The sequence below is a fragment of the Schistocerca nitens genome, chromosome 6 (assembly GCF_023898315.1).
Source record: "Schistocerca nitens isolate TAMUIC-IGC-003100 chromosome 6, iqSchNite1.1, whole genome shotgun sequence".
Classification (NCBI taxonomy): Eukaryota; Metazoa; Arthropoda; class Insecta; order Orthoptera; family Acrididae; genus Schistocerca; species Schistocerca nitens.
The window spans coordinates 351,160,762-351,174,612 of NC_064619.1; the positions used below are offsets into that span (position 1 = coordinate 351,160,762).

At 40.6% G+C, this 13,851-nt stretch overlaps 1 protein-coding gene across 1 annotated transcript in view; it reads left to right on the forward strand.

The window, feature by feature from the left end:
• LOC126263695 (Down syndrome cell adhesion molecule-like protein Dscam2) overlaps positions 1–13,851 on the forward strand; it is a 284,179-nt gene that overhangs the window by 112,650 nt on the left and 157,678 nt on the right. The window contains exon 12 of the mRNA XM_049960822.1: positions 2,949–3,105. Within this exon, the coding sequence (XP_049816779.1) occupies positions 2,949–3,105 (157 nt within the window). The remainder of the gene's footprint in view (positions 1–2,948; positions 3,106–13,851) is intronic.

Consider the following 13,851-nt stretch of genomic DNA (forward strand, 5'->3'; position numbering starts at 1 on the left):
ATGAGCATGTTGCTCACACAGTGGTGCTACTTCGTAACAATATTTGCCATTATTTTGAGAAATGTTAACATTGGTTCTTGTTAAAGACATATTGTCTTTTAAATGTGCTGTATAGTTAGTTAATGTTATCCTCTGTGCAAAATGTCAGCCGTATCATGTATCTTTATATGTTGTCATATCCTGTAATACAACAACTGGTTTATAACACCAGATATGCATTATGTTTCACAATTGATATTACATATATCTAGAAGTTGAAGACAGGACTCAGTAAATCAAGTTTTACACAGGGATCCATGCCAAGAAACAGTTTGTTTCCATATTACAAGGAAAACAAGATGTCCAGATTTCACTCCTATGTATTATGATATTACAGTAGCTGTTCAATACAATGACCATCAAGTTCGATGCACACAGTGTATCTGTGCGATAAGTTCGCATAAACTCTGTTCAACATGTGTGGCATATGGTTAATCACTTCTGTCATAGCCATGATCTTGCAATCACATATTCCTCTGACTGGACAGGTGTCTCGTAAACAAGATTCTTCATGTAGCCTCACAAGAAAAAGTTCAAAGGGGTTAAATCTGGGGATCTTAGTGGCCAAGCATGTGGACCAACTTGACCGAACCACTTGTCCCCATAAATTATGTTCTGATGGTTTCAAACATAAACTGCAAAATGTACTGCCATGCCATCTTGCTGGAACCACAATTCCTGCCAAATGTTCAATGGCACATCATAAAAAAGCCCCATCAGCACTTGTTGCAGGAATATCAAGTACCTGGCACCTGTTAGGTGGGGATTTACAAGCCAATCACGTGACCATCACAGATACCTGCCCAGATATGATGCTGAAGGTGTCCTGAAATCTTCATGAACTCGTAGCTTTGGGGAATGTGGCTATTTTGAGCATCAGAGCACTTTCCCTGTTGAAATGTGCTTTGTCGGTGAACAAAATTTGCCTTGGAAACAGGAAAATCCACGCAGTGGTGAAAAAAACCAAGTACAGAAATTGACACATGGCAAAAAATCTGCTGGAAGCCTGGTGTGTACCTTCTGAGGGTGATATGGGTGGAGTTACTGTTGATGCATGCCAGACAGACAAGTGAGACACATGCAAGTCACTTGTTCTCGTCCCATGGGTTCTCTTCAAATTGATGAAGCACTTCATCTTCCAATATGACAGTACACCGCCTTCTTGGAGCACCACTATTTGCTCTACTGCTTGCGAATTTCTCACTTTCCTGTTGTTCTATACTGCCAAATATGAGATGCAATGGCATCACATGATTTGGAAAGTACTCATGGTACAGACATTGAGCTTCTCTTCCATTATAGCGAGCTTCACCACAAACTAATAATATATCAGTGTTCTCAGCAAATTTGAACTCAGGCATCCTGTCACTGCAGTGTTAGTCACTGTAATGTCAACAGATGTATCAGCAGGAAGCATGAAAAAGAAAGGCAGATGGAAACAGAGGACATCACATGACATGTCATCATCATACTATTCATGAATGTGAATAGCTTACCATAAGAAGCAAACTGCATAAGAAACATCTAGTGCATAATTGAGTAGCTCTTGTTTTCCTTTCTGGACATGGGTTGCTATGTAAAACTTGATCTACTAAGTTCTCTCTACAATCTCTAGAAGTGTGTATCATGAATTGTGAAACACCCTGTATGTTATTTCAATGATGACATGTCATTTAGGCATGCCAGAAATTTTGTAAAATGTAAGTAATGTTCTCATATTTGTGATTTCTTCCCCCCCCCCTCTCTCCACCCTGCCCCACCCCCACATTAAGCCTTCCACTGTATGATCTGTATGCTTTGTTAATTTTCAGTTCAACTTGCACTTCAGAATGGCTATAAAGTCAGAACCATGATTGTATGAAATAAATGATAGAATTTAGTCACATGGAAATTTGTTTAAAAAAACCACACAAATGTGATCCTCCTCTAAAAACAATCTCTGTAAGTATTCCAGGAATTCCTGACTTTCTGTATGAACCCTCCCCCCCCCCCCCCCAAAAAAAAAAAAAAAAAAAAAAAAAAAAAAAAAAAAAATACTTCTTGAAAAGCAGCTTTGAAACCTCAAACCCCACACCAACTCATAAGCTATCAGATAACTGTTAAAAGATTGCTCTATCATGAGCCTCACTGCAGACTAAAGCTCTACTGATGTGGTACCTGATTAAAAAGTGTACACGGAAGAGAGGCTACATCAGCTCTTGGTCACGTCACTGTTCAGGAAATCATTCTTTCCATCCAGACTGAGCTTAAAAAATCCTGCAAAACATATGCCCCTCACAAAGTTTCACAGCTACCCCACAGAAATCTTCCCATCCCTTATCCGTATGTCCCTACCATCTACCTACTACTTAAAATGCATGATGAGAGCAATTCCCTGGCAGTATTCAACAGATTGTGTGCTGATATGAAACTTCCTGGCAGATTAAAATTATGTGCCAGTCTGAGACTCAAACTCGGGACCTTTGCCTTTGGCAGGCAAGCGCTCTACCATTTGAGCTACCCAAGCACGAAGGTTCAAGACAAGGTACTGGTGGAATTAAAGCTGTGTGGACAGGTTGCGAGTCATGCTTGAGTAGCTCATATGGCAGAGCTCTTCCCCGTGAAAGGCAAAGGTCCTGAGTTCGAGTCTCATTCAAGCATGCAGTTTTAATCTGCCAGGAAGTTTCCCATTGGTGCACACTCTGCTGCAGAGTGGATATGTTTTCTTAAACTGCAGTGGCAGAGAAAACTGGGGAGTTTGGTGCAGGGGTCTGTTATAAAGAATCATTTGTGTACCTGTTTCATTCATATTCAGGTTATCCGGTGCTTTCACAGACACAAACTGACATACAAATAATGGTTCATTTATTAGGAACATTAGATACATTTTTATGCTATTAAAATTGTATGAAATTTTCTTTTAATTATAGGAAACACAGAAGGAAACTGTGTTTGGAGACAGGGAACTAATATATGAAGTAAGAAGACTGAAAGAATTTCAGAGATATGATTTCTGGGTTACAGCATCGACAACAGTTGGAGAAGGACAGCCAAGTCCAAAAGTCTCACAGGCTCCTATATCTCGTGGTAAGAAAAATCTTTTTTTTATCTTTTGTACACAAATTATCTTATACACGGAATAAGAGAAATTATGAAATTTGCAGCAAATCATACATTTTGATCTAATAAATCCAAGCAGCACTGCTACCTATCCTTATTCTCCTGCAGATTCAATACTTCATTATCATGCCTTTTCAGGTTGACATAGCATCTCTAATAAAGAGTGATAAATGTATCTACAGATAAGATTGGAGGAATATTAACTGTACCCATAGCAGTGATTAAGCTAAGTGTGCCTCCATAGTGATGACACTTGATAATTACTTGAGGGTTTACTGCCAGCATTGGTTGAGTGTAACAGTCATGGACCAAGGTTCTCAATCAAGTGTTTAAGGTGGAAGACCACTTAGCTACTATATGTTCTGTGCATACTTCTGAGCATCTGTGGGGAGGAACATTGCAATTATCAGACAATAGCAACATTAATATCACAATCTGTATCTATGAAAAATTGCTCTTCCAGCCTCTATATGAAAAACAGTAAGGAGGTGAATGAATATTGATGCAAAACAGTTGATACGATTGAACCTCTGGGTCTCACTTCGCACCAAACTTGAATAGGGATTGTTCGGTCCTGAAAGTTTTCAGCTTCCATTGTACATCTCCTTGTCAGACAAAACTGAAACATCTCCATCTACATCCATACTCTGCAAACCACTGTGAAGTGCACCTCAGAGGATATTTCCCAATGTACCAGTTATTAGAGCTTCTTCCCATTCCATTCACATATGCAGTAGGGGAAGAATGACTGTTTAAATGCTCTTTGTATGCTGTGATTAATCTAATTTTGTCCTCACAATCCCTGCAGGAGCAATACATAGTGTACTGCAGTATATTCTTGGAGTCATAATTTAAAGCCAGTTCTTGAACCTTTGTAAGTGAGCTTTCTTAAGATAATTTGCATCTATCTTCAAGTGTCAGCCAATTCAGTTTCAACATCCCTGTGACACTATCCCATGTGGACCACTTCTTTATCCTTCTTGTAGACAGATGTGATGTGCTTTCTTCCAGTTACTAAGTGCAGTTTTTTGTTCAAGGGATCTATGGTACATTATAGTAAATGAGTCCCAAATTTGGTATAGAATTTGATAAGGATTCCATTGGGACATGGAGTTTAGTTCAGATTCAATAGTTTCAGCTGTTTCTCAGTGCCATTGTTGCTAACTTAATATGACTTATCTTTGCAGTGATATGAGAATTATTTTGGTGCAATACTCTTGGGTTTTCATTTTCAAAGGAATGTTTGAAAACTGAGCTCTGTGTTTCTGCTTTTGCTTTGCTACCCCCGTTTTCAGTCACTGTCTAGTCCATAAGTGAGACTGAAGGTAAAATCTTCTGGGTTGTTACATAGTGTATACTTCCTCTATGAGGACAGCTTTAAACTTCCAACTTCATGGATTCCCACTATCAAGAAAGTGAATACATAACTGCAGTATATGACCAAAACAAACAACATATTTTTGATAAGCATTCCCCCTCTCCAGCCCCAGATCTACAATATTTCTGAACCAATACAAAAACCTGATAGCAGCACCCCCCTTCCCCATCCCCCCCCCCCCCCACCAAAAAAATTGAACGTTTGAGTTAGGAAGTAAAAAATTAAAATATATATATATATATATATATATATTATTCGAAAATATGCTCATTCTGTAGCACACATCTTTTTGCACAGTTTGATACATAAAACATATATGTTCGAGGAAGTGTAAGACACATTATTTGATCTTATGAGGTGTGTTCAAAAAGTAAGGTGACTTCATATTTTTATGAAAAAATATTTATTTATTCATCAATATTCATGTTGTCCCCTTCAAAGTAATCCCCTCAGATACAATACAGTTGTGCCAATGCTTCTTCCAATCCTCAAAGCACTTCTCATAAGCACTTTTTGGTACAGCCTTAAGTACTTCCAGTGATGCAGTTTTTATTTCCCCAATCATTGAAAATCTTCATCCTTTCATAGGTCTCTTCAGTTTTGGGAACAGTAAAATTGCAGGGGGCCAGATCCATTGAATATGGTGGCTGAGGCATGATTGTCATGTTGTTTTTGGCCAAAAAATCTCTCACAAGCAATTATGGATCAATACACGCACCGTCGTGATGCAAAAGCCATGAATTGGTTTTCCACTATTCCGGATATTTTTTGCATTTTGCCTAGCTCACAAACAGCACATAACATCAAGGTAATACTCCTTATTGACCATACAACCTTGAGGCAAAAATTCATGATGCACTATGCTATGGTAAATGAAAAAACAGTGAGCAAAACTTTGCAGTTGATTGAAGTTGGCTTGCTTTTCTCAGTCTTGGCTCTCCAGGATGCTTCCATTGGGATGATTTGGCTTTGGTTTCAAAGTCATAATTGTAAACCCACATTTTTTCACCAGTTATGTCCCTTTCAAGCAAATCAGGGTCATCACTTGTGACATTCAAGAGCTCCTGAGCAATGCTCATGTGACGGTTCTTCTGATCAAAATTGAGAATTTTTGGAACAAACTTCACTGACACACGTCTCACACCCAAAACATCCGAAAAAATTGCATGACATGAGCTGATTGATATGCCAACATCCTCAGAAACTTCCCTTACAGTAACAATGATTTTCCAAAACAATTATTTTCACAGCTTTGATGTTTTCATCTGTTGTTGATGTGCTGGGGCATTCAGAGCGAGGTTCGTCATTGGCATCTTCTTGGCCATCTTGGAAGGGCTTGTACCACTTGTAAACATTTTTTTTTACTTAGAGCAAACTCACTGTATGCCACTGTCAACATTTCAAGTCTTTTAGAGCACTTTATTCCATTTTTGACACAAAATTTGATTCAAATTCTTTGCTCCATTTTGTATAACAATCGAAAATCGGCGAGCACACTAAAACACATTTAACCTTTCTATCTGTCAAAAACAAATGAATTATGCTGTACACTTGAAACAGTGAATATATGTTTTGGACATGTGTACCAACATAACTAAAAGAAGATCGATAATCAAATGTATGTTGCCCGCGCAATTTGACAAGTCACCTTACTTTTTGAACAGCCCTCATAAGTGCACCAAAGTGCAGTGCCATGCCTCTTGACATAACATTCTTTTATTGTACATCACTGTATTTCACCCTGTGGTATTCAAATGTGTATGTTTTGTAATGGAAGCCATCAAACCTATATTCAGAACCGTGGAAATTAAAATGTCCTGTCGCGCCTCTCCCACTCCCAGTCAGCTGGTTTGATGTCCTACCCCCTTTAAAAAACTCACAATTAATACCGTGTGTGATTAATTGTAACTGTGAGAATAAGAATGCTTCAGAACATTTGTGCTCATTATTGCCTATAAGCTAATAACTTTCTCTTTTGTGTGATATAAAATTAAATATAGGAAACATAAAACCAGAAAAGACAAGAGACAAGTAAGAAAATACACATTTCTTCAATCCTTAGGTCCCAGCATCTTTTTCTCCCTGATCTTGCTACAGTTTTACATGACATGTTTTCCTTTCTGCAAAAAAATCTATTATCTCCTCAAAGTTAGTCAAACATTCTGCTACATGAAAAATTAAACTGTTGTTGTCTAATACATAAAAAGCTGTTAATATGAATAGTACCCCAAACTGGTGTGCTTTCTAGATTTGATTAATTTTGTCACTGTCTGCTAAATAAAAAAAATAGGCCTTTCTAATATTTCAGCAAGTATACACACATCAAATAAGTGACACTGTTTTAGCACAAATGGTCATTTTTATCTACCGCATTCAAACAAATAACAGGACAGAATATATTTCACGGAGTACCAATATCAAATGCCTATTAGGACTACTACAAACAAAAAGTTTTATGTTAGGAAATAGCTTCACATTTCATTCATACGCTCCAGTTTGTCAAGCCGGATATCGAAAAGTAGTAGCACGAAATGTTTATAAAAATTTGGAATCATCATATTACTCCATATAATTTGTGTGATGTCCTCGTTTCTTCTCCTTACTCATTCCAACAAACAATTTTGTCACCACTAATTCTGTAGCTATTCATACCATAGACAAAACTTATTCTCCATATAACTTCACTAGCCCTACCAGAATCACCAGTTCAGTTATCCCGCATTTATGCTCTGGTTAGGTGTTATTATGTGTTTGTACAATGCATTTTCTGAGCTATTCTGAGAATAGAACTTAAGCGGCTTCTAACCGGGAACTGTGCAAGTGGCTCATAGTAGTGTAGTGATCCGGCAAATATTTTCTGTCCAAGTTTCATTTTCTTTGACACAGCGAGATGATTAATATGTAATATTTCTTACCTGCTATTTCTGTTATTCATTTATTTCCACTCTGCTAGTCTTAATATGTGGATTTTGCTAATAATTATAACAATACTGATCATTTGCACACCCATACAACCATATAAACAAACAACGATTAGCATTCACCTGTTCAAGTAGCCCCATCCCCTTTTGTCTGCAGAAAAGTTTTTTAGTTCTAGATGTGACAGGGATTCCCCTGGTAGAGACTTTACATACATTGTGCACACATTCAAAAATCAACTTTGATTTATTCAGAAATCAACTTAGAATGTGTTAAAAATGTTCAAATGACAACAGTCACATGTTTCAAAATCATAATAACAATTGATAGACCAATGTGACTGGATGCTAGGCGCTTTGTGATACAAGGTTTTTTCCTTCAAGAATATGAATTTGGCACGCTCTAAAATTGCTTTATGTAGCAGATACCCCAGTTTGCCCCTGCCCCACAGATCCAGACCTGCCCCTCTCTGGCTCTGCCTGTTTCACTTTTATCCAATGACGGTAGCCCACCAAGAGCAGCAGAAAGAATTTTAGCCAATAACTATCCTCAGTGCAAGTGCAGGAAAAATCCCTTTCTATCCAGTCATGTTGGTCCACCAGTCATAGTCAAATGAATTCTAGCCAATAACCGTACCTCCTCAACATTAGTCAGGGGGAAAGTTACTTTACTACCCAGTGACATGATCCACCAATGGTAGCCACAGGAATTTTACCCAATAATCCCACTTCCCCAGCATAAATGTGGGTAGATGTCCCCCTTCCTCTATAACATAATACCACACTGATCTTTGACACTGTTCAGTTAATGTGGACACCACACCTTCCTGAAGAAGATCCCAGCAGAAGAGTTGAAACATCAATTTCAAACAATGGAAAAGCCAGCCTGGAATCTACAATACAAGAGAAAGAAAGTTGCCACTCACCATATAGTGGAGATGCTGAGTCACAATAGGCACAACAAAAAGATTCATACAATTATAGCTTTTGGCCATTAAGGCCTTTGTCAGCAGTAGACACACATACACACACGTACACACACACACTCACGCAAATGCAACTTGCACACCAATCTGCAGTCTCAGAGAGCTGGAACCACACTGTGAGCAGCAGCACCAGTGCATGATGGGAGTGGTGAGTGGGTGGGAGTAAGGAGGAGACTGAGCGGGGAAGGGGAGGGATAGTATGTTGGCAGTGGCGGACAGTGAAGTGTTGCAGTTTAGATGGAGGGCAGGAGAGAAGGAGCAGAGGGGGGAGGGAGTAAGTAGCGGAAAGGAGAGAAATAAAAAGATATTAAAAAGAAATTAAAAGACTGGGTGTGGTGGTGAAATGACAGCTGTGTAGTGCTGGAATGGGAACAGGGAAGGGGCTGGATGGTTGAGGACAGTGACTAACAGAGGTTGAGGCCAGGAGGGTTACAGGAATGTAGGATGTATTGCAGGGAAAGTTCCCAACTGCGCAGTTCAGAAAAGCTGGTGTTGGGGGGAAGGATCCATATGGCAGAGGCTGTGAAGCAGTCATTGAGATGAAGGATATCATGTTTGGCAGCGTATTCAGCAACAGAGTGGTCCTCTTGTTTTTTGATCACAGTTTGTCGATGGCCATTCATGCGGACAGACAGTTTGTTGGTTGTCATGCCTACATAGAATGCAGCACAGTGGTTCCAGCTTAGCTTGTAAATCACATGACTGGTTTCAGAGGTAGCCCTGCCTTTAATGGGATAGGTGATGTTAGTGACCAGACTGGAGTAGGTCGTTGTAGGAGGATGTACGGGACAGGTCTTACATCTTGGTCTATCACAGGGGTATGAGCCATGAAGAAAGGGATTGGGAGCAAGGGTTGTGAAAGGATGGACAAGTATATTGTGTAGGTTTGGTGGACAGTGGAATACCACAATAGGAGGGGTGGGAAGGATAGTGAGCAGGACATTTCTTATTTCAGGGCACAACAAGAAGTAATCAAAGCTCCCCATCTGGGAAGGACCCACCATCCCATCCCCCTATTTCGCCCTCCGTGTAAATACACATACTTCATGCAGTTGCTATATACTGTATATCGATGGAATATAATAGTATTTGTTAATTTTTTATCAATTTGTTGCATCCTTGAGCCCCCAGTTCTCGGTGTACGTTTAGCGGTTGATGACATCAGCAGTGGGAGCTTAAGGCAAAAAAGTTAAAGTTCTTATACATTGAGGTATAGGAGAAGCAATGTTTACAATGCCATAAAATAATGGTAATATCATTTTCAATGGGAAAAACTTGTTCATGTTACAAAGCACTAAAAATAAAGGGTGCACGCTGATCTTAGTTCTACAAAATTATACCAACATCACCACTGCTGAAGCCCAAGCTATCCGTGATCTGAAGGCTGACCGATCCATCGTCATTCTTCCGGCGGACAAGGGTTCCACGACCGTGGTACTTGATCATCGGGAGTATGTGGCTGAGGGACTGCGTCAGCTTTCAGACAACACCACATACAAAGTTTGCCAAGGTAATCCCATTCCTGATGTCCAGGTGGAGCTTCAAGGAATCCTCAGAACCTTAGGCCCCCTACAAAACCTTTCCCCTGACTCCATCAACCTCCTGACCCCACCGACACCCCGCACCCCTACCTTCTACCTTCTTCCTAAAATTCACAAACCCAATCATCCCGGCCGCCCCATTGTAGCTGGTTACCAAGCCCCCACAGAACGGATCTCTGCCTACGTAGATCAACACCTTCAACCCATTACATGCAGTCTCCCATCCTTCATCAAAGACACCAACCACTTTCTCAAATGCCTGGAATCCTTACCCAATCTATTACCCCCGGAAACCATCCCTGTAACCATTGCTGCCACTTCCTTATACACAAATATTCCGCACGTCCAGGGCCTCACTGTGATGGAGCACTTCCTTTCACACCGATCACCTGCCACCCTACCTAAAACCTCTTTCCTCATCACCTTAGCCAGCTTCATCCTGACCCACAACTTCTTCACTTTTGAAGGCCAGACATACCAACAATTAAAGGGAACAGCCATGGGTACCAGGATGGCCCCCTCGTACGCCAACCTATTCATGGGTCGCTTAGAGGAAGCCTTCTTGGTTACCCAGGCCTGCAAACCCAAAGTTTGGTACAGATTTATTGATCCCATCTTAATGATCTGGACTCACAGTGAAGAAGAACTCCAGAATTTCCTCTCCAATCTCAACTCCTTTGGTTCCATCAGATTCACCTGGTCCTACTCCAAATCCCATGCCACTTTCATTGACATTGACCTCCATCTGTCCAATGGCCAGCTTCACACGTCCGTCCACATCAAACCCACCAACAAGCAACAGTACCTCCATTATGACAGCTGCCACCCATTCCACATCAAACGGTCCCTTCCCTACAGCATAGGTATTCGTGGCAAATGAATCTGCTCCAGTCCCGAATCCCTGAACCATTACACCAACAACCTGAAAACAGCTTTCGCATCCCGCAACTACCCTCCCGACCTGGTACAGAAGCAAATAACCAGAGCCACTTCCTCATCCCCTCAAACCCAGAATCTCCCACAGAAGAACCACAAAAGTGCCCCACTTGTGACAGGATACTTTCCGTGACTGGATCAGACTCTGAATGTGGCTCTCCAGCAGGGATACGACTTCCTCAAATCCTGCCCTGAAATGAGATCCATCCTTCATGAAATCCTCCCCACTCCACCAAGAGTGTCTTTCCGCCGTCCACCTAACCTTCATAACCTGTTAGTTCATCCCTATGAAATCCCCAAACCACCTTCCTTACCCTCTGGCTCCTACCCTTGTAACCGCCCCTGGTGTAAAACCTGTTCAATGCACCCTCCCACCATCACCTACTCCAGTCCTGTAACCTGGAAGGTGTACACGATCAAAGGCAGAGCCACGTGTGAAAGCACCCACGTGATTTACCAACTGACCTGCCTACACTGTGAAGCTTTCTATGTGGGAATGAACAGCAACAATCTGTCCATTCGCATGAATGGACACAGGCAGACAGTGTTTGTTGGTAATGAGGATCATCCTGTGGCTAAACATGCCTTGCTGCACGGCCAGCACATCTTGGCACAGTGTTACACCGTCCGGGTTATCTGGATACTTCCCACTAACACCAACCTATCCGAACTCTGGAGATGGGAACTTGCTCTTCAATATATCCTCTCTTCCCGTTATCCACCAGGCCTCAATCTCCGCTAATTTCAAGTTGCCGCCACTCATACCTCACCTGTCATTCAACATCTTTGCCTCTGCACTTCTGCCTCGACTGACATCTCTGCCCAAACTCTTTGTCTTTAAATATGTCTGCTTGTGTCTATATATGTGTGGATGGATATGTGTGTGTGCGAGTGTATACCCGTCCTTTTTTCCCCCTAAGGTAAATCTTTCCGCTCCCGGGATTGGAATGACTCCTTACCCTCTCTCTTAAAACCCACATCCTTTCGTCTTTCCCTCTCCTTCCCTCTTTCCTGATGAGGCAACAGTTTGTTGCGAAAGCTTGAATTCTGTGTGTATGTTTGTGTTTGTTTGTGTGTCTGTCGACCTGCCAGCACTTTCATTTTGTAAGTCACATCATCTTTGTTTTTAGATATATTTTTCCTACGTGGAATGTTTCCCTCTATTATAACTATATATATTTTTTATGAATTTGGCCAGCTATGGACCGCATACAACTTAAGACTTATGGTGTTTCTTTTTCTTCCGTTCTTCCCAGTACTTCTTCATTTTCTCGCCAACTGCTCGTCTCTGCTCATCTGCCCACACTCTCTTGGGTCGAGGTTTTGGCGCATCTTCTTCATAGTTTGCATTTTCTATAAGTAGCCTAAAGTTATTCCTGTGACGTATTATTTCTTCTGTAACACCTATTTTGTTGGCGTCTTTCTTTACTGCTTCTATCCATCCTACAGTGTTTTTCAGCTTACTAACGTAATTAAAAATTTTCTTTGTAATACGTGTTTCTTCCATTCTTTTTAAATGTCCATAAAATTTTAGCTGTCTCTTCCTCATTGTATCTGTGATCTTTTCTGTATTTTTGTATAGGTCTTCATTTCTCTTTTTAATCCACCTATTTTCCTTGTTTTTCTCAGGACCTAGAATTTTTCTTAATATTTTTCTCTCTCTTTTTTCTAGTTCTCTTAATTCGCCTTTCTTATTCAGTGTTAGGCACTCTGATCCATATGTTGCTTGTGTCCTAATAACTGAATTATAATGTTTAATCTTTGCTTGTATGGATATTGATTTCTTATTGTAGTAGTTTTGTGTTAATTTATATGCAAATTCCAACTTTTTTATTCTTTCTTTATTTGTTGTGTTATCCAGTCTATTGGCTTGGATCCACTCCCCCAGGTATTTGAATCTATCAACTCTTTTAATTTTTCCATACTTTGTTTTCATAAACTTTTCTGTATTATGTTTGTGTTCTATATACTCGGTTTTTTCATAGGATATTTTTAGCCCAGTCTTTTCAGCAATCTCGTGTAACATATCAAGCATAACTGTTGCGTCTGTTCGGTTTTCAGTTATCAATGCCATATCATCCGCAAAGGCTAAACATTTTACTTCAAATTTGTTCTTTCCTTGGCCCATGCTTATACCCTTTGTGCCTCTGTTTTTTAATGTGTTTTCCCATGTTTTTACTACTTTATCTAAAACCAAGTATAAACATTCCACGTGGGAAAAATATATCTAAAAACAAAGATGATGTGACTTACCGAACGAAAGTGTCTGGCAGGTCGATAGACACACAAACAAACACAAACACAAACACAAAATTCAAGCTTTCGCAACAAACTGTTGCCTCATCAGGAAAGAGGGAAAGACGAAAGGATGTCTGTTTTAAGGGAGAGGGTAAGGAGTCATTCCAATCCCGGGAGCGGAAAGACTTACCTTAGGGGGAAAAAAGGACAGGTATACACTCGCACACACACATATCCATCCACACATATACAGACACAAGCAGACATATTTAAAGACAAAGAGTTTGGGCAGAGATGACAGTCGAGGCAGAAGTGCAGAGGCAAAGATGATGTTGAATGACAGGTGAGGTATGAGTGGCGGCAACTTGAAATTAGCGGAGATTGAGACCTGGTGGGTAACGGGAAGAGAGGATATATTGAAGAGCAAGTTCCCATCTCCAGAGTTCGGATGGGTTGGTGTTGGTGGGAAGTATCCAGATAACCCGGACAGTGTAACACTGTGCCAAGATGTGCTGGCCGTGCACCAAGGCATGTTTAGCCACAGGGTGATCCTCATTACCAACAAACACTGTCTGCCTGTGTCCATTCATGCGAATGGACAGTTTTTTGCTGGTCATTCCCACATAGAAAGCTTCACAGTGTAGGCAGGTCAGTTGGTAAATCACGTGGGTGCTTTCACACGTGGCTCTGCCTTTGATCGTGTACACCTTCCGGGT